General features: G+C 49.8%; 1 protein-coding gene across 3 annotated transcripts in view; it reads left to right on the forward strand.

Annotated features, from left to right (window-relative positions):
• Window positions 1-27291, forward strand: part of SPTBN1 (spectrin beta, non-erythrocytic 1) — a 183788-nt gene that overhangs the window by 129959 nt on the left and 26538 nt on the right. For all 3 annotated transcript variants that reach the window (XM_079792286.1, XM_079792287.1, XM_079792288.1), the window contains 15 exons: window positions 1213-1386; window positions 6295-6386; window positions 7182-7262; window positions 7643-7758; window positions 10567-10679; window positions 11438-11625; window positions 12723-12840; window positions 13842-14000; window positions 14653-14955; window positions 15259-15412; window positions 15922-16792; window positions 16880-17017; window positions 17810-18566; window positions 19470-19672; window positions 23954-24044. In XM_079792286.1, coding sequence (XP_079648412.1) covers window positions 1213-1386; window positions 6295-6386; window positions 7182-7262; window positions 7643-7758; window positions 10567-10679; window positions 11438-11625; window positions 12723-12840; window positions 13842-14000; window positions 14653-14955; window positions 15259-15412; window positions 15922-16792; window positions 16880-17017; window positions 17810-18566; window positions 19470-19672; window positions 23954-24044 — 3558 coding nt within the window. The remainder of the gene's footprint in view (window positions 1-1212; window positions 1387-6294; window positions 6387-7181; window positions 7263-7642; window positions 7759-10566; window positions 10680-11437; window positions 11626-12722; window positions 12841-13841; window positions 14001-14652; window positions 14956-15258; window positions 15413-15921; window positions 16793-16879; window positions 17018-17809; window positions 18567-19469; window positions 19673-23953; window positions 24045-27291) is intronic.

Below are 27291 nucleotides of genomic sequence, written 5' to 3' on the forward strand. Positions count from 1 at the left end.
TGGGGTGCCGGCTGTTGCACACCTGGCCGCCACTCCCCGCGGGGCCGGCCCCGGAGGCACACACTGAGCTCAGTCCACTGCGCGTGGCCGCGCGCTCGGAACCAAACCAGAAGCCGCTGGGACTATAGCAGAATGGTTAAGCATTATTCCTGCTCTCGTGAAGCCAGTAGTCTAGTTGGAAGTAATAAGAGCGATGTGTGAAACAACAGCGAAAATATAAGATGTAGACGCTGATTTGTTTCTGCGCTCTGTGGCAGAACTGTACAGAGTGGGGAGAAAAGGGAGGCCTGTGAGAACGGGAATGTCTTCGAGAAGGGGAGCTGTGCCTTGCCTTGAGCCCTGAAAGGTGTGAGGGGTATGGTGAGGTGGCCGTGGAGGGCAGCCCCACGGCAGCCAGGCCGAGTGCATCCTTCTAGCTAGCGAGGTGTGCACAGCCTGTCGGAGTCTGTGAAATGGTGAGAGCAGCCTGAGGTGCAGCTTCTGCTAGAAGGAAAGGGGGGGGTGAGGGGTGGGGGGGAGGGCATGAGCATGCTCTCAACACAGGCAGGGTTATAGAGACACTGTGGGTGTGTGTGTGTGGGTGTGTGTGTGTTGCTTTATTTAAAATGTTTACCTTCGGAGGACCTTTTGGATTTTGATATACCAGTAACTGGGTAAAAAGGAAGAGACATTTGGGGTATTCACATCATTACACTACTCTCACATTTTTTCCCCTTTATCCTTTCTTTTCAGTAAGTCACACCCTTTAACTCAATCCCCTCCCCATCACCTTCACAAAACCACCTGATTCTCCTGTGAGCCATCCTTAGGAATGACCCAAACCAGCAGGTGGCAAGCCTAATGTTAGGGTAAAGCAGCCATTAAATCCTCAGATTTAAACACATCTGCAGAAGGCTGTGTGGATGGCAGCAGAACCTCTGAAAGTTGATGAAAACGGGATCCGTTTTTCTCTAAACTTCCAGTTTCTTCAGGCATTTGTAAATTGTGTCGCTTCCAGGATTAAACAAACTTCCAAAGAGTGATCGGTTACCATCCCTTAAGTAAACTTTTCTCTTTAGAGGCTTTTAGCTAAATACTGTCCTAGGACTGAACAAGCACACTTGGCTATTAATGCTTTGGTTTGGGTAGGAGCGTGCGGCATGAATGGGCAGGAGATCCGGGCCTGCCTGTACCCGTTGGGTGATTTTCCACCTTCTGCTCACCCATTTCTAGCCTAAACCCACCAAGGGGCGAATGCGCATCCACTGTCTGGAGAACGTGGACAAGGCCCTCCAGTTCCTGAAGGAGCAGAGAGTCCACCTTGAGAACATGGGGTCCCACGACATCGTGGATGGGAACCACCGGCTGACCCTGGGCCTCATCTGGACCATCATCCTGCGCTTCCAGGTAAGAGGCTTGGCGGAGGGGTTCTGCCTTCCTCTCGGGTGCAAGCATCTTGCGAAGCTGGCCTCCCGTTCCAGAGGGGCCAGGAAGACCAGGTTGAAATGGCAGCTCAGGGTCAGGTGTGCGGGGCTGTGTGTCACATCCAGCTGCCCTGTGGGCACAGCTCCCACACCTCCCTCAGTTTTGCTGGGCCCTGAAAGTCTTGGTTCTCCCCTCAGATAAGTGGGTTCAGAGCCGCATCCCCGCCCACCACTTCACCGGCACCTACTCTAAACGTCTGGTGTCTGCTGCTCAGCTTTCAGGAGCAAAGGTGTAAGATGCAGTTGATGCTCAGTTACTAGCACTAGGCTGCCTGAACGTCACCAGATAATCAGACAAGTGTTGTTGGGGGCTGTGAGAGCAGGTGGTAGACGAGGGTCAGACCGGACCTGGGTTCAGCAACCTTGGTACTTGGGTTCTGGCTAGGAAAGAATTCAGAGCCAAGACTCAAACTATCAGAGAACATTTATTTGGAAAATCCCAGAGATAGAAGAAGTGATTTGTAGCAGAAATGGGCTTAGGGAACAAGTTACTGAGGCAAAGGAAGGACGTTTGGAGCTTGGGAGTGAGGAAAGCAATGGTAACGTGCCTGGGGGAGGGAGAGGAGGAAGGGAGAGGCTCTGGCCTCCTCTGGGGAGGGAGAGATGCTGGGTCCTCTGTCCTAAAGGTTTTTTGTTTTGTTTTGTTTTTAATTGAAATTCTTCATTGTTCAAAGTATTACATATGTCTCCTTTTCCCCCCATTGACCTCTCCCCAGCCATTCCCTCTCCCCAGCACATGCCCTCACCCCCCTACTGTCTGTGTCCATTGGTTATGCTCATATGCATGCATTCGAGTCCTTTAGTGTCCTAAAGATTTTAAAGGTGGAGATTTTAGGGGGTGTCCCAGTGGAAGATCTCAATAGAATATTCAGCAGCTTTTCAGGTGTGTCCTTTCAGGGTTGGGATAACCATGATTGGTTGGTTGGCACCAGGGTACAGGGGTTCATTATTCAATACAGCTGGTCCTGAGGTCAGCCAGGGCCTTTGCTTGTCTGGTTTTGCTGCTTTTCTGGGCCTAGAGCTGGAGTACAGTTGAGGCCTAGATGTTAATCTCTAGGGCGGAAAGGTCAGGGGGCCCAGACAGCAAGGCCAGCGATATGCTAAGGGAGGAAAAGTCATCCTGGGGATGAAGTCACACCCTACAATTGTCCTTTGCTAGACACCTGGGGTGTGTTCTACCCTAGTGGCCTCTATTCCTGGCCCATCGTCCTTGCTCTGCACATGTCTAACTGCCTTCCACAGTATCGTAGAATATTTTTAGGAGAAGCTGTTTAGGATTATGGCACGTGTGTGGGCTTTCATTTTCACCTCCATTCTCCTTTGGATGTGAGGAAGCCGTGTTCAGGGGGATGTGCAAAAAGCTTTAGGCTTGTGTGGGTTTATAAGCATGTTGTGGGTTTGTGTAGTCCAGGGAAGGACTTCAAATATAGAAATACTCTGAGCCAGAGGCATTAAGGTCACCTGGTCCATTTCCTTCCCTGCTGAGGAAAGGGCGGAGCCTCGCCCAGGATCACAGGGCCGGCAGGCTGGGCTGCAGCGCAGGCGTGGCCCCCTAGGGGAGAGCTCCGCGGCTCTGGAGACTGTGCGGCTGTGCAGACTGTGCGGCTGTGCGGCACCTCCTGCCGATTGCTGGCCCTTCCTCCTGGAGATGCTTCACGCTCCCGCTCCCGCTCTTCAGGAAACACTTCTTACCATAGCGTCAGGTTACTCTGCAAACAGATATCCTGACAGGCCTGTCTCCTCCTCGAGGTGTTCTCTGCACCTTCCTGTTCCGCCCCTTTGATAAAGTCTGATTGATATTTCTGATAAATGAAAATCTCACTAAAAGGCAAAAACAAAAATCACATTGTAGCTGTCTTTGTCTTCTTAGGAAAACTCTGAGGCCACCCTGTAACCAGTCCTTTTCCTTCTTGTTTCCCCTGGGATTGGGCTGAGTTAACAGTGTCTGGTGTGTATGTGGGCAGAGGGGGTGGGGGCTGAGCCGGACAAAGAAACGCCCTTCAGGGTGGTTCCCCAGCCCCCCCCCGGCTAGTCCTCTGACTAATTCAGATCCCCTGCCCCAGCCCTAGTGCTCCTAAGCAAGCAGGGCTAAGGAGGGAACCCCTGTGGAAGATGGCAGCATCAGTCGTTAATGGAGTTAATTACAACCACCAACGATTTCATTTTTAAATAGCTCTTATGTAGGCTTCTGTCATTTAATTTCAGAATGATTTAAAAATGGAGTGAATGTCATTAAGCTCACTAAATACTGCTCTTGGTTTTAGGCCAACAGGTGAAATCAGCTGGACACTCTTGGAGCCTGACTTGAGTTTTGCAGAGTAAAATAGTTGTGTTTCTGTTGCTTCTTCCTGTCGTAGTCAGAGCCTGGAAGGGCATCTGATGGCGGCCTTGCCACGCCCGGGCAGTGCCCATGTTGGTGAGCTGGCAAACGCAGCCCTTTCCAGGATTGTTAGCGTGAATTGGGTTGAGTCACTGACTAGCTTCCTGACAGCTGGCCCTTTTCTGTACTTGAACTTGTAAATGCTGATAGGTACTTTCTCTCTTTTCTTTGAGGCAGGAAATAGAGGCTGCAGATGTCACTGCTTGGGCTGCATCCTTGGTGTCTTACAAACCCAGCTTTATTAAATCAGCACCCATTCCACAAATACAGGGTGGGGCAGAAGTAGGTCTAGAGTTGTGAGCACACACAACACAGTTTTTATTTTATTTTATTTTATTTATTAATTATTTATTCTATCACTTTCCATGTGAACACAGTAAACCTACTTTTGCCACACCCTGTATGTATTGATTCTGCATCAGCCAGGGGCCAGCTCACGTCCTGCCTCCTCTGAAGCTTCCCCGCCTGTTTACAAAGATCTCTCTTCTCCCAGCTCCTGAATATACAGATTTGTCTTATGTTCCCTGTGAGTGTGTGTGAGTGTGAGTGTGTGTGAGTGTGTGTGTGTGTGTGTCCCTGTCCCCCGGGCTCCCAGCGTATGGCCTGCCCTGTCTGTACTTAGTAGGTAATCCAGGAACTACTGATGATGACAAGTTATAAGAGGCAAAGAAAGGGCTTTAGGAGCTTGGGAATGAGGAAGAGAGTAAAAGATGGCCCTGGCCAGTGTTGCTCAGTGGTTAGAGTGTTGGCTCCACGGGTCTCAGGTTCTATTCCTTGTCAAGGGCACATACCTGGGTTGCAGGTTTGATCCTCAAGTCCGAGATGTGTCTCACATCAGTGTTTCTCTCTCCCCATCTCATTCTCTCCCTCTCTTCCCCTTCCCTCCCTGCCACTCTCTCTAAAAATCTATGGAAAAAATGTCCTCAGGTAAGGATGAACAAAAAAAGAGAGAGAGTAAAAGATGGTGTGGGAAACTGGAATGAAAGTCTTTGCGTTTGCCTAGTCCAATGGTCGGCAAACCGCGGCTCACGAGCCATATGCGGCTCTTGGCCCCTTGAGTGTGGCTCTTCCACAAAATACCACGTGTGGGCACGCACGTACAGTGCGATTGAAACTTCATGGCCCATGCGAAGTTGGTTTTCGGCCTGGGCGAGTCTATTTTGAAGAAGTGGCATTAGAACACTCAAGGGGCCAAAGAGCCGCATGTGGCTTGCGAGCCGCAGTTTGCCGACCACTGGCCTAGTCAACAGAGCCAAATATCAACAGTACAACGATTGAAATTTCTTTTGAGAGCCAAATTTTTTAAACTTAAACTTCTTCTAACTCCACTTCTTCAAAATAGACTCGCCCAGGCCGTGGTATTTTGTGGAAGAGCCACACTCAAGGGGCCAAAGAGCCGCATGTGGCTCATGAGCCGCAGTTTGCCGACCACGGGCCTAGTCCGAACAGGCAGCTGTCTTCATTCCAGAGGGGATAGACTGCTTCTTGAGCAGTGGTTCTCCACCTTTCTAATGCCGCGACCCTTTAATACAGTTCCTCATGTTGTGGTGACCCCCAACCATAAAACTATTTTCGTTGCTACTTCATAACTGTAATTTTGCTACTGTTATGAATCATAATGTAAATATCTGTGTTTTCCGATGGTCTTAGGCTCTACAGCAGGGTCGCCTTTACATTATGTATTCACTGACTGTCTTAGACCATCGGGGCTGACATAACAAAATACCACAGACGGAGTAGCTTAGACACAGTAGGAATTTACTTCTCCATTCTGGAGGCTGTACGTCGGGTGAGGTCCTATCCCAGATCGCACATGTCTTGTCCTGACATGGTGGAAGGGGCGTGGATCTCTGCAGCCTCTTACCCAGTCCCTCTCACAACTTAATCACCCCCAAAGGTCCCACCTACAAACACTATCACGTTTGAGGGCTAGGATTTCAGCGTAAGAATTTGGAGGGGACACAGACGTGGAAGCACAGCATTTCAGTGCGTGCTCTCTCTGCGAGGTTGGGTCAGCCCTCAGCCAGTGATGCACACACCGTCCTCATCCATGAAGGGCACACCTGGTGTGAAAAAATGTTTGGTTATGAAACACTGAACATAATGGTTTTCTGGGGTCTGATGAGGTTCAAGGTGTACCATATGAATCACTGTGCTGGCTTCTGGTTGGAACGATGGGCTAGCTTGAAGGTGGACATGACCCCTAATAGGAGGTCATGCAAGTAACTTGCCTCTGCTTCCATCTTATCTCAGTGCAAAGTGGGCAATCTAGTCTGGCTGGTGTTCTGGGAGGTGAACCCTGGCTTCAGAAAGCAGCTGTCAGAGGAGGTGGGCTGCAGGGCTGGGCTTTGATCCACAGTTTCCTCTTCATGTACATGCAGACCAGCTCTTCGAGGCTGTCGTTGGGCAGCTGACCCATCTGTCCGTCTGATGTTTCCTTGTAAATCTTAGATCCAGGATATCAGTGTGGAAACGGAAGACAACAAGGAGAAGAAATCTGCCAAGGATGCGTTGCTGCTGTGGTGCCAGATGAAGACAGCTGGGTGAGTGTGAGCCCAGAGTCCGGCCCGTGGCCCAGGCCGAGTTCCATGCGGTCGTCACTTCCAAGGTGCTGACAGGTGTCCCCCCCACCGCCTCCACTGAGAGGTCTTGTTAACTGGCGAGTGGTTGATAGGCTGACCTTTCAGCTGGCTCTCAGCATGGTGGAAGGAGTTCTGATTTATATTCTGGACCTCTCATCGCCACCATCTCTTTATTAAGGAAGCTCCAGAGGGCAGTATATCTTGAATTTTAAAACCCTGAAACTATGTTTAGGAATCACATCATGATATTTAACAAAAAAAAACCACAACACCAGTTGTGGGTTTTCTCCTCCCTTTTATTTTTGCTGCTTCGGGGGAGTTTTGTGCAGTAACCATAGGAGTACTCTTTGTACATTATTGCCCCAGTTTTCCTTCCGTGTATTCTTTCATTGAAATTTCGGTGTCAGTATTTTTTTAGAGAACCCCATCTTTTTTGTTGCTCACTGAAACTGCCGTGGCTCCTAGGTACTTGCTGAGAACCGATTATGTACCAGGTTAAGTGGAGAATTACTGTCGGGACTGCTTGGAGGACAGATGTATCTGTAATGGCTATGATCAACAATAAGTGTGGACACCATAAAGGGGATCAAGTTAGAGATGAACCTTTAATCAACTACAGATATGGAGTTATAAATAATCAAGATGGTGTAGAATGGCTGATTGAGTAGGGGTAGATTTCAAACATGAAGTTTTTCAGGGAGGAAAACCTATATATGATAAGTCTGTTGTTTTTGTCTTGTGCTTTTTCTTTGCCAGGTACCCCAACGTCAACATTCACAACTTCACCACCAGCTGGAGGGACGGCATGGCCTTCAATGCACTGATACACAAACACCGGTAAACACTTCGGGGGTGGAATGTGTACCTTCTTCTATAGCAGATCTGGGGGACGTTGGATCCTCATACCCATTGCCTTTGATGTTGCATTACAGTGGAAATTCCTGCATTCCATGTGAGGAAAATGTGAGAGAATATGTAAAGTCTCCTAAACCAAATAGACGAGTTCTCTCATTGTCTCTCGTCAGTTCTCCTAATGAACTTGGGAGACTTTATTTTAAAAAATCAGGTTTCATTCATTGATGGTTGAATAATATCCTAGAGTTTTACTCCCCTGAGTGGTGACTTGAACACTCTGGGAGTAATAACCATGTCTAACTGGCCACAGAATGTGTTTGCAAGCCGTGGTTTTTGTCGTGTTCCGTTGTCGTTCCACATAGGCCTGACCTGATAGATTTTGACAAGCTAAAGAAGTCCAACGCACACTACAACCTGCAGAATGCATTTAACCTGGCAGAGCAGCACCTTGGCCTCACCAAACTGCTGGATCCTGAAGGTAAGGGCTCGGGATAACAGGTGGGACCTTCAGTGTCTCTAGCACTGAGGGGTTAATACAAGGTCTGCCTTGTATCTGTTTTATTTGTACAATGTGCTTTGAGAATTATCCAAGGGAGAGGAGCTCAATTTTGCTGTGAGAATTACTCGAGGATTTGTGCAAAGGATTACACTTGAAAAGGCCTTGAAAAATGAGTGTGATTTAAACATGTTCTGAAGGAGAGGGCATGCCAGGCAGAGGGACTTGCGTGAGCAAGGGGTGAGGAAGGCATGCTTTGGGGACCAGCAGTTCACTGGGAATGGCATTTAGAGTGACAATAGGAAATACCAGCGCAAAAGTGGGTGGGGTCCAACAGGTCAAACTTTTTAGAGGGTATTCAGCAGGCAGTGGTCAGCAGCTGTGCTCAGGAACAGCACCTGCCATAGGCTCCAGGGAATATTGGTTGGTAGCTGGCTTTCACCCCAGGGCAGCAAGCAGCATGGGATGGAGTGCGTGGAGATTGAGGGCAGGGCCCTTGTTAGGCTGTGCAGTGTTTGCTGATGAGCAAAAGCGTAAATGAGGAAGGTGCATCAGGCAAGGGGAGCATGCGGGTGGAAGAAGGCGTAACACTAACAGTCCCCTCCCAGTGGCTGCTGGGAGGCACGGAATCACATTCTCTGGGTGGACTTGATCCTTCTGCTCTGTGAGTCCCCGCAGCAAGCCCCAAAGACAGACCCAAAGGTGACGTGGAGTCCACCTGTGTGGGGGCAGCTCCCCAGCTTGTAGTTCCCCTTGCTTAACAAAACCCTAATTCGAGGCTTGTTTTTAGCATGAGTTATCATGGGCACTTTTTTTCAGTTTTGAGAAACATAAGAGGATTTTTTTTTTGTAGTGCTGAAGCTTTTCAGATCCTCCTCACTGTGAGCAAGTATTAGCGAGAGGAAACTGTATGTGAGTGAAAGTTTAAAGTTCTTATAAATATAGAACAGGAAGTTTAACTCCCCAAGGGCACATTGAGGTCATGAGGCTGCCAAGCTGGCTTCTTGCTTTTTTTCCAGTGCATCAGATTCACTGATATGTTCACTACAGGAAGCTGAGATAAAATTATCTTCGTGCTAGCCCGTTAAATGACTTCTCAATATAAACAGAAAACTAACATTCCTTGGGCTGTGATAAATCTTCATACTTAACCCCTACCTTCCTATGGGAAGCCATTCTTCCTCAGCTATCTAGCTCTTTGATAAAGAACCCTTTATTTTTGCAACCACTATGACAAAATCTTTTTAATAACTTGCTCATTAGTTAATCTTTCTAATCAGTACCCAGTATGAAAAGGGGAGTGTGATCCCCGGATTACAAAACAAGGGACTGAAAATGGCAGTGGATGTGAGGTCACTTATCCTGTGGGTTTGAGCTTGATTGTTAGTTGTCCTTACTTTCATTAGTAGACCCGGAGAAGAGAGCCTTTGGTTAAAATGTAGGTAAGTTTAAGGAAAGGTTCTGTCTGCTCACTCCTTCCCGGTTATGTCAATATTTTGTGTTTATTGAATTGCATACACGACCGACATTTTTCTCTTGTTTTCCTCCAATTTGCTCTCCTTGGAGCACACACTGATGGGACTGAGCAGACGCAGGAGTTGGTCACAGGGGGTCCTGGTGGGGGGATCAGTAGGTGTGTTTCCGGCTCCCAGTGTCATTGGCTGCCTCGGTGACACTGGGCAGGGAGTTTTCAATCGAGCTCTGGACCCTCGTGTTCTCATCCTTGAGTAAGAGAAACAACCCTGTCTCACGCAGGGCTGCCAGTGATAGAAGTGAGGGCGCATGTGTGAATGTACACTGAAAAAGAGCCTGATCCATTAAGAGACATCCTCTGCGTTCTCCTCTTGGTCTATCCGAGTTGAGTACTTCACTCAGTAATGCCAAACCGGGAAGACTTGTTCACTCACTGCCATCTTTACTCCTTTGCTCCCTCTCTCAATTGTTTAAAATATATTTTTATTGATTTCGGAGAGGAAGGATGAGGGGGAGAGAAGTAGAAACATCAATGATGAGAGAGAATCATTGATTGGCTGCCTCCTGCATACTCGCTACTAGGGATCGAGCCCGCAACCCGGGCACGTACCCTTGACCGGAATCGAACCGGGGACCCTTCAGTCCGCAGGCCGATGCTCTATCCACTGAGCCAAACCGGCTAGGGCCCTCTCTCAATATTTGTTGATCACAAACAAAGCAACACACTAGCAGTTTGGGAGGTGGAATGATGAGCACAGGCCTTACAAGACAGAGTTCCTATCCTCAGGGACTCAGTCTTAACAAGACACATAAAACGTGCATAAATAGTTATAGTGCCGGGCGGAAAGTATTATGGGTGACCATATAAACGAAGTTCTTAGGAGAAAAGAGAGAGACAGTAATTCTGGCTGTAGGGATTAGAACTAGCTATGGTGGAATGGTAACTTTTCAGTTGGATCATGAAAGACTAGGAAGAAGGTGATGGAGTGTGGAAGGCCATTTCGGGCAAAGGAAAGTTGAGAGTAAAGGAAAGGACAATGGGAATTCTGGGGTGTGTGGTGAAGAGTCCAGTTTGGTGTAGATATATAGTGCCTGAGAAGAATTAGTCTCTAGATTTAGAAACGTCTAGAATAGCGCTTAGCAATAGTGGAAACCTGATACACCGTCAATGGATGGAAGGCATAACTATAACTCTCAGGTACAGAAAACGAAGACACTGGCCTGCTCAGTGTTGACCACTTGCTCCAGGGTGTTCTTGCTGCTTGAGTGGCAGCCCCGTGAACACAGTACTGAAGGGACTCTTCCCCTCGGTTACAGATATCAGTGTGGACCACCCTGACGAGAAATCCATCATCACTTACGTGGTGACCTATTACCACTACTTCTCTAAGATGAAGGCCTTGGCTGTTGAAGGAAAACGAATTGGAAAGGTGAGCTCACACCAGTTTTATATGTTGTGAGACCTAATTAAGGTTCACATCTTAATGGACTGCCTGCCACCGAGCTCCTTGCCCTCCCATGAACGCATAAACGTAGCCAGGAGCAGTTTGGGAAGGCTGTCCGAATGGCAGGGGAGTAGGCAGCATCCCACGGTGGGAGGAGTGGTGGCTAAAATATTTAGGAAAGGATGTGAGGGGGCATCTCAGACCCGGAAACATACCTCCCCTGACCTTACCAGAAAATTGGGCATTGAAAATCTGCTTGAGCCGGCTGAGGTCATGGGCCTGAAGTCCTCCTTCCCACCATTGAACAGGCCTCAGTATTACGCTTTTTATTTCTCGTTTGCCTGCCACGTATTTCAGAACACCTCAGGCCAGATGACCTTGTCTTCTCAGTGCAGTAGGAATGGAAAGTTCATGGACGTTCGTGGGCCAGGGCCACGCACAATAGAGCCCTTTGTGCTTCTCTAGAGATTTGGGAGCTCAGGCAGCAGGAGTCATTCGGACTCTTAAACCCTGTGCCGGGGGCTGGGAGTGCCAGAGCCAATTCCACTTGAGTTAAGATGTCACTGCTCACAAGTAATGGTCACAGTCTGAGTGCCTATTAAACAGTTCCTCAAGGTTCAAGTGCTCAGAGCGGAGTAGCCTAGGACCCTGACTGAGTGTGCCTGTGCTCATAGAGGGGTGCCCTCACGTTTTCCTCCTGTCGTGATAACGCCGTCTTCCATCTTTCTAACTCCTCCTTACAGGTGCTTGACAATGCTATTGAAACAGAAAAAATGATTGAAAAGTATGAATCGCTTGCCTCCGACCTCCTGGAGTGGATTGAACAAACCATCATTATTTTGAACAACCGCAAATTTGCCAATTCATTGGTTGGGGTTCAACAACAGCTTCAGGCATTCAACACGTACCGCACTGTGGAGAAACCACCCAAGTACGATGCAGATTGGGATGCACTGCCATTAGTGTGGGGGAGAGCTCGCTGCAGTCACAGACCCCCGTTTTCTGACTTGCACGGTCTCGTCTCTGAGTGAACGCCTCTCCCCTTAGCGAATGCTACTCCTTTCATCTGATCTGTGTTGCTCTGTGAGCCCTTTCCAGTAGATTGTGCCACGGATAGATTGAGACTCTGAAGAAATTGTGCAGGTCTCCAGTTTCTTATCCAAAACTCTGGTGCCTGATGTATTTCAGAATTCCGTATTTTTTGGATTTCAGAGAAGTAGCAGTTGTGTGTATGTTGTGTACTATGATTCCAGTTGGGTGTGAGGAAGTAATCCATAATCAGGCCCACTAATAGATCCGTAGCAAAATGTGTAAATATTCACGTTGTGTTGGAGAGAGACAGACAATCATTTTACTGTCCCCCAAAATTTGATTTTCCACATCTTTTTAAGAAATAAGGATTGGGTACCTTATCTCTTTACTTACAGTTGGAAAGTTTTTCCTCCTTTTTCTGAAACTCCACTCAGTTGTGGATTCCTTGCTGAGGTCTCTAAAACCCATTTACCGGTAGTCATATGAACTAATTGTTGCTGAATGCATTCAGCTGTGCACTCCGAATGAAGTAAGCCCAGGACTTATGGTCTAAACCAGCGGTCAGCAACCTTTCAGACCTCGTAGACCACCAATGGTCCATGGACCGCCGGTTGGCGACTGCTGGTCTAAACCAAGCATGTCAGACTCTCGGCCGGCGGGCTGCACATTTGACATGCTTGGTCTAAACCTTGAATGAGGTGATTAATAAAAGAATGCTATTGCATGCTCCTAAATATAAATCTCAGAAACAACAAACAACCAATCACACAAAAAATTTCCACAGTTGGGCACACTTTGAGGTCTGAAATACCCCAAAACTAACCCACTCTGGTTTCTCTAACATGCGTCTCACATAAATCAGACCACAGATAAATGGCTTTTTAAATCGCCTGGCTCTGTGAAATGGTTCTTTCGCCAGAAGCAAATTAATATTTCCCCTTGGATTGAACAAAATAATAATAAATAATGTTTACGGTGGTTGTTTTCTGTGCTTAGATTTACGGAGAAGGGGAACTTGGAAGTGCTGCTTTTCACGATTCAGAGCAAGATGAGGGCCAACAATCAGAAGGTCTACATGCCCCGGGAGGGGAAGCTCATCTCTGACATTAACAAGGTAAACCCCTCCCTCTGGTCCTGCTTGGGCCCGTCCTGTAGAGTCCCGGTTCTGTTCCTGGTTCTGTTGCTCGGTCTTGATTGGCTGAAAGGGTCCGTCTCTGCCTGTGGAATTAGGGGCAGGTGTTGCTCGGGTATCGCAGAGGCTCAGGGGATACTTGCGCGGGCGGGTCTGTTGGAGGTTTGGGGAGAGTGTTAGATTTTATCAAACCGGCTTGGGTTCTGCCTGTTGAACTTGTTACTCGTCTGTCAGAGGCAGTTGACTCAAACATCTTTAAATTGGGGAATGGAGAACACAAAACCTTATGTCATGTATCTGGAATCCCTGGAGGTTGGGGCTGGCTCCTCTGTCAGAGAAGCTATTAAATGACTTCCATTATCATGTCCTGTTGTGTCTGCAATTAGAGAATTTCACAGGAAGCATATTTCCAAGTACAAGTTTGAAAAATCTAGAACTTTGGTCAGTTGTACCCATTTAGAGTCTTTTAATTGGAATTTTAAAAAATGTCATGAAGTAAGATGTATCTCATAGAAATGAATTTAATGTGTACAGTCAGTAAGGATTTTGGGAGGGAAATACATAGACGTGTGAATAAAAAACAGTGGCTCAGGACGGGGTGAATGAGAGAGTCATAATAAGATTTCTTTCAGAGAAAAATCATTTATCTTTTTTATATGATCAGAGCTGTTGAAAATAAGTACTTTGTTTCCTCTCAGTTAAAGTAAGATTTATTATTTAGTTAGTTGACTTGCTCCATATCTACAGTGTTTTGTTTTCCAAGAACAACACAGGACTGTAGATTTAGATAAGGGAGAGTGTTCCCATGAGGCTAAACTGAGAGGAAACTGCTTTTTTTCTCAAGGCTCCAGAGGCAGTGAGGATGGGAACGGGACTTCCCTTCTACGTCCTTGGGTCTCTTGGAGAAATACTGCTAGCTGCTGACTGGAGCCAAGGAAAGTGCCTTGGACATGGCAGGAAACCGTTCTTTTTCACTTCCGTAGGCCTGGGAAAGACTGGAAAAGGCGGAACACGAGAGAGAACTGGCCCTGCGGAACGAGCTCATCCGCCAGGAGAAACTGGAACAGCTCGCCCGCAGATTCGATCGCAAGGCAGCTATGAGGGAGACCTGGCTGAGCGAAAACCAGCGCCTGGTGTCTCAGGTTCTGCTCCCGAATTACTCGAGAAACTGCCCGGGGCTCCTCTAGAAATGTAGGCTGTACCCAGGGCCGCTGGGCGGCTGCTTGTCAGCACCCGTATCTGAAGTAGCTGGCAGGTCTCTGCCCACTTCCCGCGAAGGGGATGTTTATACTTTATAATACACTGTCTCTTCTGTTTATCCAACTTTTTACCGAGCTGGAAGCAGCTCAAGCAGTTTGTTTAGAGCCAGTGAGTGTGTGTGAACTGGTCACATTTATGTAATTAAAAAAATTCCCTCTTTTCCTCGATCTTTGACCAACTCGTCTTTCAAGGCAGTCAGATGGGTCATGAAATAATACAAATGCCCTTCTTTTCTGCTTGCCTCCACGTAAGCGATCACCTGCTCCAGGCACGTTAAGCCAGGTGCTAGAAACGAGTTGGACCCCTTTGTAATTGAGATGGTGCTGATTAGCTTTGGGGAGGGAGCGTCTGAGAGCAAGCGTGGAGTTTTAAGCGTCCTGGGGAAGGCAGAGACCAGCCCCAGGGTTGTGGGGGGAACCTCAAGGGGTGGTGTTTAGCTTTAAGACCACCAAAGACGAACGTGCGCTCAGGATTCCACCCCTGTTCTGTTTCTTTGTTCCAATCAGAGGGCTTTTTCATTCCCTTTCTCTGTAGGACAACTTTGGATTTGACCTTCCAGCAGTTGAGGCCGCCACGAAAAAGCATGAGGCCATTGAGACAGACATTGCCGCATACGAGGAGCGTGTGCAGGCCGTGGTTGCCGTGGCCAGGGAGCTGGAGGCGGAGAACTACCATGACATCAAGCGCATCACAGCGAGGAAAGACAATGTCATCCGGCTCTGGGAGTACCTGCTGGAACTGCTCCGGGCCCGGAGGCAGCGTCTTGAGATGAACCTGGGGCTGCAGAAGATATTCCAGGAAATGCTCTACATTATGGACTGGATGGACGAAATGAAGGTAAAACTCGGCTGCAAGGAGGCCGGAGCTGATCCCGTGAGGCCTCTCTTTTCTGGGACCCACCCCTAAGCCCCAGCATGCGCTGTGCCCCTTGTCTAACTGCCCACTCTGCAGAGCCAGAGAAGGGCCGTGGGAAGAGTGTTCTAGTTGCTCATCATCTTCTTCCCCTAAGGACATGGGGAGGACAGCTGGCCCCGGGGAGGGTGCGGCTTGGCAGCTGGCTCTCAGCTTGCTTGAAGATTGCAAGATGCTGAAGTCAAGGTTGTATTCACTGGTGTCCTGTCTGTTACCTCTTGTGTGCAGGTGCTATTATTATCTCAAGACTACGGCAAACACTTGCTCGGCGTGGAAGACCTGTTACAGAAGCACGCCCTGGTGGAAGCCGACATCGGCATCCAGGCAGAGCGGGTGAGAGGTGTCAATGCCTCCGCCCAGAAGTTTGCAACGGATGGGGAAGGTGAGGATGGACCATTCCACACGTTACCTCCTAGTCACCTGAGTCCCACCTTTGTAGAAGCAGATAAATTCTGTGTGGCAACGGGGCTTTGGAAGTTACGGCGGGCCTCAGGCCACGAGTTTGACATGCTTGGACTGTGGTGGATACATGAGAGTCCGTGGGGTAGCCATCTGAGCCCTTTAACTCTGTCTTGCTTTTCTCAGTTGGGCATGTCTTTTCCTTAAATACTCAAGTGCTCTTGGTTTTGAATGGCTTGATGCTTGGCAGCGAGACTTTGCCAGACCACACTTGATATGGCTGTGCACCAGCAACCTGGTGTGCGTGCTCTTAATTCACCATTGCCCCTCTTGCCAGTTCCCGTCAAGACCTTAGAAGGTGCTCTGTGGCCTCATAGCATTAGCCCTGCTAACCTAGTAGCAAGGACATGGGGTGTAGCTTACTGCCTGCAAACGAGCAGGACCCTGTGCTAACCTCTGTTGCACACCCATTCCTTCCTTGGCGTTCAACAGGCTACAAGCCTTGCGACCCCCAGGTGATCCGAGACCGAGTGGCCCACATGGAGTTCTGTTACCAAGAGCTTTGCCAGCTGGCGGCGGAGCGCCGGGCCCGCCTGGAAGAGTCCCGTCGCCTCTGGAAGTTCTTCTGGGAGATGGCCGAGGAGGAAGGCTGGATACGGGAGAAGGAGAAGATCCTGTCCTCCGACGACTACGGGAAGGACCTGACCAGCGTCATGCGCCTGCTCAGCAAGCACCGGGCCTTCGAGGATGAGATGAGCGGCCGCAGCGGCCACTTCGAGCAGGCCATCAAGGAAGGCGAAGACATGATCGCCGAGGAGCACTTCGGGTCCGAGAAGATCCGGGAGAGGATCATCTACATCCGGGAGCAGTGGGCCCACCTGGAGCAGCTCTCCGCCATCCGGAAGAAGCGCCTGGAGGAGGCCTCGCTGCTGCACCAGTTCCAGGCCGACGCCGACGACATCGACGCGTGGATGCTGGACATTCTCAAGATCGTCTCCAGCAACGACGTGGGCCACGACGAGTACTCCACCCAGTCCCTGGTCCGGAAGCACAAGGACGTGGCGGAGGAGATCGCCAACTACAGGCCCACCATCGACACGCTGCACGAGCAGGCCGGTGCCCTCCCGCAGGAGCACGCCGAGTCCCCGGAGGTCCGGGGCCGGCTGTCCGGCATCGAGGAGCGCTACAAGGAGGTGGCGGAGCTGACGCGGCTGAGGAAGCAGGCGCTGCAGGACACCCTGGCCCTGTACAAGATGTTCAGCGAGGCCGACGCCTGCGAGCTCTGGATCGACGAGAAGGAGCAGTGGCTCAACAACATGCAAATCCCAGAGAAGCTCGAGGACCTGGAGGTCATCCAGCACAGGTGAGGGGTGGGGCGCTGGGGCGCCAGCCTGCCTCGCGCTACCAGTCGTCACCAAAGGAGTGACTACCCTCTCGAACTGCCTTTCAGGTTCGAGAGCCTGGAGCCGGAAATGAACAACCAAGCTTCCCGGGTCGCAGTGGTCAACCAGATTGCACGGCAGCTGATGCACAGCGGCCACCCGAGTGAGAAGGAGATCAAAGCCCAGCAGGACAAACTGAACACGAGGTGAGCGTGAGGCCAGCGGTGCGGGGCTCGGGTGTGCGGGGCAGGGAGGCTGCGGCCCCTTGCTGAGTGAGCCTTGCTGTGAGGAACTTCCTGTATTGGGGTCAGTGGCATTGTGGTGCTGATGTCACCGCGTTGGCACCTGCCTTTCGACATACCCTCATTTTGCAAGACGTGTGTTTTGGGTGATGTCATTCAGAGCACCCTGGCGCCTGCCCCTCCCCACATCAGAAGTTAGGGCCTTGGTGAGGCCTCAAGGAGGCTCCTGTGCTGTCCCTCTTAAAACAGTTTCTGGAACAAGATTTAGGCGTGTTTGAGACATAATTGGCCAATGAAAGCCCCGATCATCAAGGTAGACCTTTGTGTCGGTCTAATCTTTCTGTTGAGTAAACACGTTTGAATAGGTTGTGGTGGTGGATGGGCCTCAGGTCTGAAGGTCACTGTCAAGTATTGGGTTTGGAAAACGTTCCTTGGGTGTGGCTCAGAGATGAGTGAGATGTGTATGGCAGACAGGGGTTAATTGACTCTTTGGGGGACAGGTATGTTGTCACGGCTCATGCTGGAGCTCTATCACGAGCCCTCGTCCTGCCAGGCTTTTTCCAGCTCACATCGCATCTCTGAGCTATTTGGATAACATTTGATGTCCATCTGCTGAGTGAGATGATTTTCCCAAAAGCATGCAGTCAGAGCAGAGGTGGAGGGGAAAGGGCAGCTGTGACCATCACTGTTAATGCCGTTCAGTCATGTGCTGCCAGCGTGGTCCTCACGCCGCTCCCTCTGCTCCCGCGCCCACAGGTGGAGCCAGTTCAGAGAGCTGGTCGACAGGAAGAAGGACGCCCTCCTGTCCGCCCTGAGCATACAGAACTACCACCTCGAGTGCAACGAAACCAAGTCCTGGATTCGGGAAAAGACCAAGGTGATCGAGTCCACCCAGGACCTGGGCAACGACCTGGCCGGCGTCATGGCCCTGCAGCGCAAGCTGACCGGCATGGAGCGGGACCTGGTGGCCATCGAGGCGAAGCTGAGCGACCTGCAGAAGGAGGCGGAGAAGCTGGAGTCGGAGCACCCCGACCAGGCGCAGGCCATCCTGTCCCGGCTGGCCGAGATCAGCGACGTGTGGGAGGAGATGAAGACCACCCTGAAGAACCGCGAGGCCTCCCTGGGCGAGGCCAGCAAGCTGCAGCAGTTCCTGCGGGACCTGGACGACTTCCAGTCCTGGCTCTCCCGGACCCAGACGGCCATCGCCTCGGAAGACATGCCCAACACCCTGACCGAGGCGGAGAAGCTTCTCACGCAGCACGAGAACATCAAAAACGAGATCGACAACTACGAGGAGGACTACCAGAAGATGAGGGACATGGGCGAGATGGTCACCCAGGGCCAGACCGACGCCCAGTACATGTTCCTGCGGCAGCGGCTGCAGGCCTTGGACACCGGGTGGAACGAGCTCCACAAGATGTGGGAGAACCGGCAGAGTCTCCTCTCGCAGTCCCACGCCTACCAGCAGTTCCTCCGGGACACCAAGCAGGCCGAAGCCTTTCTCAACAACCAGGTGACGCGCCTCGTTCCCTTGCCGCCTCCCCGACCGGGCCTGGCTGCCTGTAGATGGGTTTAAACACCCCTGTATGCGATGGGGAGGATGGTGTGGAGACGTTTCCCCCGGCTCCTAAGGCAGCGAGCCCGGCGCGGTGCGGAGGACAGGCACGGGGAGCCCCACGGAGCTGTCGCCGTCCTGCGCGCAGGGCGGTGGTTTCAGCTGCCACTGAGGACCCCTGTGTTCACAGGACGTCCTCGTAGTATCACATTCGGTTGTTCAGTCAGCCTTTTTTTTTTTTTTTTTTTAATGAATGGCTGTCTTCCTAGTTTTAGATGAGACAGGGCCTTCACCCGATGACACACAACACAGAGGTTGGAGAAGGAAAAGCAGCCGAGGGTGGTCAGCACCATCAGGGCTGTTACTCTGTTGTGGAAGTCAGGGTTTGGAAGCTGTGTCACTGTTGCCCTCGTGGCTACGTGAGAGGACCCCTGTGGCTGATGCACAAAGCTTTGCTTGCTTTCCTCCCTCACTCTGCGGAAAAATTTAGAGCATTTAACCATTTAGGGAAATTCAGTCACTTACGGAGTCCCTCATTAGGTGTGGCCCAGAGATGAGTAAGATGTATATGGCAGACATGGATTAATTGGTTCTTTGGGGGACAGGTATATTGTTACCACTCTTGTTGGAGCTCTTTCGCAAGCCCCTCTTCCTGTCAAGCTCCCCCCCCCCCCTTACAACTTTTGTTTTATCAGGTTCTTTGGATTATTTCCCAGTGTAGTGAGTAACGAAGCAGATACGGTGAGGTGTGGTGCAGGGAAATGTAGGACCCAGGAAGGAGTGTCTCCGTTATGCTGAAAGTGAGTCGCGGTTCATGACGTCTCGTTCTCCTGTGACTGTTTCTTTCTCTTTGTAAATAAGGAATATGTTTTGGCCCATACCGAAATGCCCACCACCTTGGAAGGAGCTGAAGCCGCTATTAAGAAACAAGAGGACTTCATGACCACCATGGACGCCAACGAGGAGAAGATCAACGCTGTTGTGGAGACTGGCCGGAGGCTGGTTAGCGATGGGAACATCAACTCGGACCGCATCCAGGAGAAGGTGGACTCTATTGATGACAGGTACAGTGTTCGGGGGCTCTCAGAGGGGGTCTTGCACCCTGAGGCTCTCAGGCACCTTAGTCACTGGCCAGAAGTCCTGGGGGCTGTAGGTATAAATTTCCCAGCGGGTGGGGCATGGGCACCTAGCTGAATTTGGTCTGCCTATCACAGAAAAGCCGCGAGCAGCAAATGGCTGCCTGAGATGGTGATTCTCATTGTAAGACGTGCACAAGTGTCCACCAAAGAAAGGAAAGCCTGAGACACCAGACGGATCCTTACCCAGAGACTTGTGAGAGCAGTAACGCTGAGTGGCCATCCGGTATGAGCCACGCCCTTCCAGCCTTGGTGCAAGCACGGCACCTGATGGGACCCTAGACCTTCCCCAGCCACACCCACATCATCTGGGCCCACAGACGCCTCGAAGCCTCTCAGGAGGGTGTTGCTGGTCCCCAGTACCTGGCAGAGCCACAAAGGAGCCTCATCAGGCCTTCCTTAGAAAATTGGCTTGCGCAACGCCGTAAGGGATCTTTTCCATGATGGGAGAGAAGGCAGCTCTACGATTGGTTGATTGGGTGCCCATTCTATTTATTTGCAGTTCTAAAAGAGCTATTTGTTTGCTTATTTATTTGTTTGCAGTTCTAAAAGGTTTTTCTTCCTGCTTAAAGGACTGTTTGACCTTCACCTCTAATTCTCACCCTGCCTTTGTTATTACTCAAGGGGGAGGTTCAGGCTGGCCAGTCACTATCCTCTGTTCCAACTGATCTTCTCTGGTCCCAGATTGGGCTGCATTTAAGGGCTTATTGTGAGAGTGATTCATCGAGAAACAAGCCCTTCCTCAAGGCTTCTCTGGCCTCCAAGTACAGTGAGCAGGAGGAACTTGCTGAGGTGTCCCCTGCTTACCATACCCAAGAGGGTCTCTCGGGACTCGGGACCCGGAACCCTGGGCCAGATTAACTTTTTATGGTTTGGAGGAGAAAGGGAATCACTCTTTCCCCATAAAGCTCCTCCCAGTCTCCTGCACTGATTTCATGTTTGTTCTAAGGATGCCACTATAGAATAGGGTATAACAGATTAATTGTAATTTTGTGTCTACTGCTTTTAAAACAGCTACAAAAAAGAAAAATTTCCTCCACCAAACCCCTCTTAAATGAGTGTGAGAAGCAGGGATTGAGCAAGAGAAAACCTAGAGGAGAAAAAATTTCCCTTCTCCCTGATGTTAAACCTCTCATTTTTGTGACCGCCATACCCCATGCTCCTCCGAGGTAGGCACACAGGGCTGATTTCCTGCCGGCGGGCTTGGCCCTCGGGGACACGTGTGCTCAGGCACTGCCTTGCAGCTTCCCCGATTCTGTAGCTGTGAGGGGTTGTTGGGAACAGGTGGATATGAGCAGACATTCATCAATCAGGCCTCAGTGTGGCTTAACCTCCCTTTTGTCCTTGGCGGAGAGCCTGGCTCCTGGGGTCCCACGGCCTCCTTAGGATTTCTGGTTTTAGAAAGAAATGGGAAGAGGACCCTCTCCTATCCATAAGCATAAGAAAGGAGGAGGGGAGCTTGCCGTTGGTCAGCTCCCAGGCTGGTATTAACTGAATTCTGGTTCTACGTTAATGTCCCCAGAGGCCTCAAGATCTGAAAGGCTGAGTTCCAGGTGCTGTAGGGGCAAAAGCTAAGTCAGCATCTGCACCTTGGGCCTGATCCCCTGCCCAGAAACATTCTGAGGCTCCCAGGAAGCTGGACTCCTCAAGTGCACCGTCATTATCACGTGCTTACATTCCAGAGAGCTTGTCAGTTACCACTGAGTTTGTTAAAATGAGAAAGTTCTAGAACAAAGACACTGGCTCTTAACAGATGTGGGTGGGGCTTGGTGGGACGGTGGGACGGAGCCTGCTGTCCCAGCCTGCTCTGCCGCTTCCTGTCTCTGATGGGAATTCCAGCCATGGGGAAATCCTGGGACAGCAAGGACCAGCGTCAGCTCCATAGAGCCAGGCCCCGTCTCACATGGGAAAAAGCTGGAAGTCCCCAGGCACCTGTGGTTCTGTGCTTTTCCCAAGAACCTGAGTTTAACCCAGCATCTGCCTCATGTGATGAGGGAGCCTTTGGGTCTTGTGATGGGGTGAGAGATGGAAATCCAGCCAGAGATTTAACCTTGCCCACAAACAAAGAGTGCTCTTAGGACTGTGGGAAACTACGGCCAAGTTTTATAGACGATCCTTCCCTATAATTAAATCCACGACCCAGAGCTTTGAAAGACCTTCCTGAGTTTCGCTTCATGAACGATTTCAGTCGCCACTAGTAAACAGTCAGGCCACGCGCACTTCTCTCGAGGGTGTTCTGAGTCAGCAGCATCTCAGCCGCCTGCATAGATAGCTGCTTTCAGTCTGCTGAGCACATCACTCAGAGGCCATCATCCCGCCCTCCCCATAGCTCTGTGTCATGTGGACACGGGGCCCTAAGTCACCATTTAGCTTTTCCTTCAAGGTCCTACTGTAAGAAAAATACTGCCTGGGCACACACCTGCTGGGCGCACCCGAGACTTGATTATCTCAGAAATGCATTCAGGATTCTGTCTGGTTGCATTTCTCTCTTAGTGAATCTTCTCAGACAGCGTTTGAAGTTGTTTTTATTCCCATGTCCTGTTGTAACTGCCAGTATAGGTTCTTCTTGCAGCTGTAGTACTGTTGTGAGATGCTGAGGAAGGGAGTGACAAGTCCCTTCATTCAAGGGCTTTGACTAACTCCAACTCAAATCAGCTCCTTCTAAGAAATTTGCTTTCTTTTTATCATCTTAAAACCTCCCACAACTAGTGACTGGGACCTGAGGGTGGGGCGCTTGAAGAACTTTTCTGGGCATTCCTTCCCCTCCCACATTTTTAGATGACTTTAGCCCAAATACACCAACAACATTAAAAAAGTTATTTGTAACTTTTGGTCTCTGACAAAGGATAGCAATGAAGTAAAGGGGATTGGCCTTTATTTATTGTTGTTATAGAAACAACAATGTCTAAAATTGGGAATGGCGGGGGTGGGGGGGGGACTACTACCTTTAATTTCATCCCTAGCACATGCCATTTCAGTTTTCACCTTCTAATTGTGCCGTGGAATTTTATATCGTTGAATTATACGTGAGCCTTTTCTTTTAGCATTATATAAGGAATATTTTTCTATTCTCGCATTTTGTCTAAGTGGTATAAGCATATTAAGATTGTTTTCCTGAAGCGTGGGACCCCTTTCAACTAAAGCAATTTAGTCATTGCATGTGTCTGGCACGTACCTGGCAGTTCATCTCCATCCACGTTATCCTGTCGTTCTGCAGTCACTGGCGCCTGTAGGGACAGAGGGTTTTCCTTTGGTTCCCCAGGCAGATAACGGCTGCAGTGCTGCTACTGCCACTTGTTTTGCCAGCACATGTGGCGTGTGGCATCGCTATTTCGTGGCATCTCTATTTCGTGGCATCGCTATTCCGTGGCATCTCTATTCCGTGGCATCGCTAGAAGATCTTTCTTGCTCCTCCTTGAGGAGGGTTCTTTAAAAGTCAGTCAGCAGTTTGGTCAGGGTGGCTCAGTGGTTGAGCATCGACCTATGAACCAGGAGGTCATGGTTTGATTCCCCATCAGGGCACATGCCCTGGTTGCAGGTTCGATCCCCAGTAGGGGGTGTGCAGGAGGCAGCCAATCAATGATTCTTTCTCATCATTGATGTTTCTCTCCATCTCTGAAATCAATAAAAAAAATATGTATATATTTTTTAAAAAGTCAGCAGCAAGTGCTGTTTGTCATTGTGGAGAAGCAGAGTTTGTGTTCTCTCCCAGCCCTGCCATGGGGACTGGCAGGGTCGGGGGAGAGACCTTGCCCAGGCACATAAGCATGAAATTGCTTTGAGAATCAGAATGAAAAACTCAGACCTCCCCATCTATATTTTCTTAGCCATGTACATGCCCTGTCACCCAGTTACAGGTTCCTCGGAGATATGTTCACGGTGCCTAAAATGGGGGTTTGTACACCTGCGAGCTCAGGGTCCCCTCCCCCAGCACTAGATTAGGAGGCACCAGGTTTGTACGGCTCATTTGACTGCGTCCTTGGCCTGTTGTGTGGCTTAGACAGGTGTTTTGCTCTCTCTTGCACCATGACTCACTCATTTGGAGGATGCTGAGAGCTCTTGTTTATCTTGTCTCCTTGGCATAATTGAGAGCTGTAAGCAAACTTTTCAGCAAACGTAGAGACCCAGGGAAGAGATCGAATTGTGAAGTCTGTGTTTCCAGATTCTCTAATTAAAAAAAAAAAAATGTTCTTATTATCATTATAACAGACATAGGAAGAATCGAGAAGCAGCCAGTGAGCTTCTGATGAGACTGAAGGACAACAGGGATCTTCAGAAATTCCTGCAAGATTGTCAGGAGGTACGTCTCCCTCTCACCTCTCCCTTCCTGGTTTCTAGCAAGAGCCAGCCAGCAATTTGGCCGAAGAGCCCCTGAAATAAAACTGAGGCCAGAAGTTCATATCACATGATTTTCAGGTGGGCAATATGGTCATGTCAGTTCTCCAGCTACAACTTACCACTTAGAGTGACTAGATTATTGTAATCTGGAATATTACAGGCCAGAGCTGTGCTGTCCATTGCAGTAGACACTAGCCACATGTGGCCATTTCATTTTAAGTTAATTAAAATGAAATAAAATGAAGAGTGCAGCTGTATTTTGAGTGCTCGGTAGCCACCTGTGGTTGGTGGCTGCCACACAGGACAATGCAGGTGGAGAATGATTTCATCATCTAAGAACTTCATACCAGACAGCGATGTCCTAGGATAGTCTGTAGCCTAAAAGCATTGAATACTTGAACTGCTTATAGCAATGTCCAGTCTTTCCAATGGGCTGGAAGGAACTGCAACTGGCTACCCAGTTAAGAAGCAGAGATTTAGAAGATACATTTCAAGTTTCTTATTCACTTAAGACCTTAAAATATCCACCTTTCAGCCTCCTTAGATTCATGTCTAATATGCCAAGAGCAATCAGCCTGACTTCAAACTCTGAGTTTTAACATGTGGTGTTAACCTGTGGTTCTTATACTGCTTTGTGCTCCCTGAGTACGTGCATAAACAAACTTGGGAAACTACAGTTAGCCGGAGAAGCGTGGTCTCGTGCAGGCGTGGTTGGAGAGACACCTCTAGCTGACTTCACGTGTGTGTGTTCCGGGCCGCGTCATCTTTCTCTGGGTGCCAGAGAACAGTGGTGTGGCCTGGGCCGCTCTAGATTTTTAGATTAAATTACCCAGAGGCAAGAATGGGATAAAGAATATCCAAGTGAGGCTGTAGGGGCCTTGGGCGGGGGGCGGTGTGGGGACGGGGTCAAGTGGGATGCTTAAGAACGTGGCTCAGATCATCACAAACACCTGCCATGTGAATGTGTGGCTGTGTGTGAAAGGAAATACGGCTCTACCAACAGCTGTGTTAGAGCAGCCTTTCACGTCCATTAAACTGCTGTCTTGCTGTGGATCTGGCAGTGTGCTCCAGCAGCTAAACCTTAAGAAGGAAAGTCCCTAAATTACGCCGTTTAGGGTCTGTCTGCCTGCAGCACCACATTGATGGATCTAGGTCTCCGGGGAATTTGCCTGGAGCCAGGCAGGCTGAAGACAAGAGTGCCTGCCCCTGCCAGTGACTCGAGCATGAATAATCCATTTGAGCAGACGGCTCATTAGAGAGGCATTCATGTCCCAGGACAGAGCACAGCGGAGAGTAATGGGGTCTGAAGTTGGCCGTGTGGCGTTGCGCTCTGCGCTGCAGTGAAAGCGGGTGGCCCTTCCGCGTTGGCGGGAGTAAACGGGACCAGGAGATGTGTGCAGCCTGGGCTGTGCGTTCCACCGACTGCAAGTCCCTGCACAACCTGATGCTTCCCTCCATCAGTGACTTGCTTTAACCTCAGACCGTACTTAGGGAGGATGGGGGATCCATGGGATTCCAGGCTCTTACTTAAAGGGCAAGTTAGTGAGGTAAAATTCATTGACCTGAAGGTAAATGCCCAGAAATGAGCAGGAGGTTGAGAGGACCAAAAGAACCCTTGGGAGAAACCCGGTTGAAATTTCCAGCCCCTGTTTTCCATTCACATAAGTGTGGATTCATAAATAGAAACGTGTAGGAAAAGTAAACATAAAATGATGGTCCCTCCCAGTGGAATCACAGCAGATAGTCTTAGTGAGTCTGGGTCTTTGTTGACACTCGTTTCAAACTGGCATCGGTGGTTGTAAGGAGTCCGCCCCTTACCCCAGTGCTGGGCTGTGCAGAAAGGGCTCGGCTGGGCGGGTGTGTCCTGCAGGTGCTTGAGGTCTCCTTGGGGCTGCTCTGGTTTGTCTTTTCTGCCCCTGAGTCTCACTACGTCAGTGCAGCCGTAGTGTCTGCTGGGGGATGTCGTGTGGTGGTGGAATTTAGGTCAGGTTCGGGGTTTCAAAACCCTTGGAGTTTGAAGCACAAGCAAAGGGGTGATGCGTATTACTCTGTCTTTCAGCCTCATTTTAAGCCAGAGTTTCTGAGAATGGAGTGTTTTTTTAAGGAGGACAGTGTAACTGGGCGGGTGTGGCACAGGGATAGTAAGCTCCGTGCTTCCCTTTTAGCTTGATTTGGTGCTCAAAGCATTTTTTCCTATCCCTTTCCAGTCTGCACAGTGTTCTTTTTCTGCAGAGAATGACTATATTCTCAAGTGACCTTCGTAAATGCCCACAAATAATAGCCGTAGCTCTGATCCCAGAGTGCTGAGGAGGGCAGATGACCAGCAAGTTCCACAGACGCGCATCACTGCTGCCTCGCATGAGGCTGTATCTGTAGGGTGGCGTGTTCAGCAAAGAGCAGATTTGTTTATAAGCCTCTGGGTTTTATGTGGCTCTTTTTTATTTTTTAACCTCTCTTGGGTAGGTAGTTATGAATAGCAAAAAATATGTGCATGTCCTTGGCCCATTGGATAAATAAATGCCTTCTATTGTGTTTAATATCCGTGTGTGTGAGAGTGTGTGTGTGTGTGTGTGTGTGTGTGTGTGTGTGTACACAAAATACAGGGGGAAATTTTACCATTTGGTTTCCTTTTAACCTCTTTTCCTCTCAGATTGAATGGCCATAGTATTTCAGATTTTAGCTGCTCAGATCACTGGAAAGTAGGTAATTCATTTAAAGTAGGAAGTTTAGTGTCTCTATTGTTGTGTAACAACAGATCTACGGTCCTTGCTTACAAAGGGCTTTATGAGATTTACTGGTTTTCCCCTCAGTAACGAGTGACATCACAGGTCTCTACCTTTTGCTGTCAATCCCCACTCCCTCCCGCGTGGTGGGTGAGTAGCCCGAGAAAGGTAGGGATGGTGCCCAGAGTTCAGCCCCTTCAGGGCCGGGGGTCCTCCTATGACCCCCATTGCTCCCCTTGGCATCGTTTCCAAAGAACAGGCTTTGTATTGTTTAGGCAAATGTATGGGAACGCCTTTTCCCGGCAGCAGCCCGGAGTACAAGCGAATGGCCTTGGAACTGCTGAGCCTGTGAGGGTTTCTATGGGCTCTAGATGCCATTTCTAACCCTCCGGAGGGAGGGTTGTGAAGGCGTTGAGAGCAGATCTGTTGTGGCAGGGACAGGTGTGAGAGTGGCTGCCGGAGGTCACGCAGGGGAAGGGGCGCGGT

The sequence above is a fragment of the Cnephaeus nilssonii genome (assembly GCF_951640355.1).
Source record: "Cnephaeus nilssonii genome assembly, chromosome: 15".
Classification (NCBI taxonomy): Eukaryota; Metazoa; Chordata; class Mammalia; order Chiroptera; family Vespertilionidae; genus Cnephaeus; species Cnephaeus nilssonii.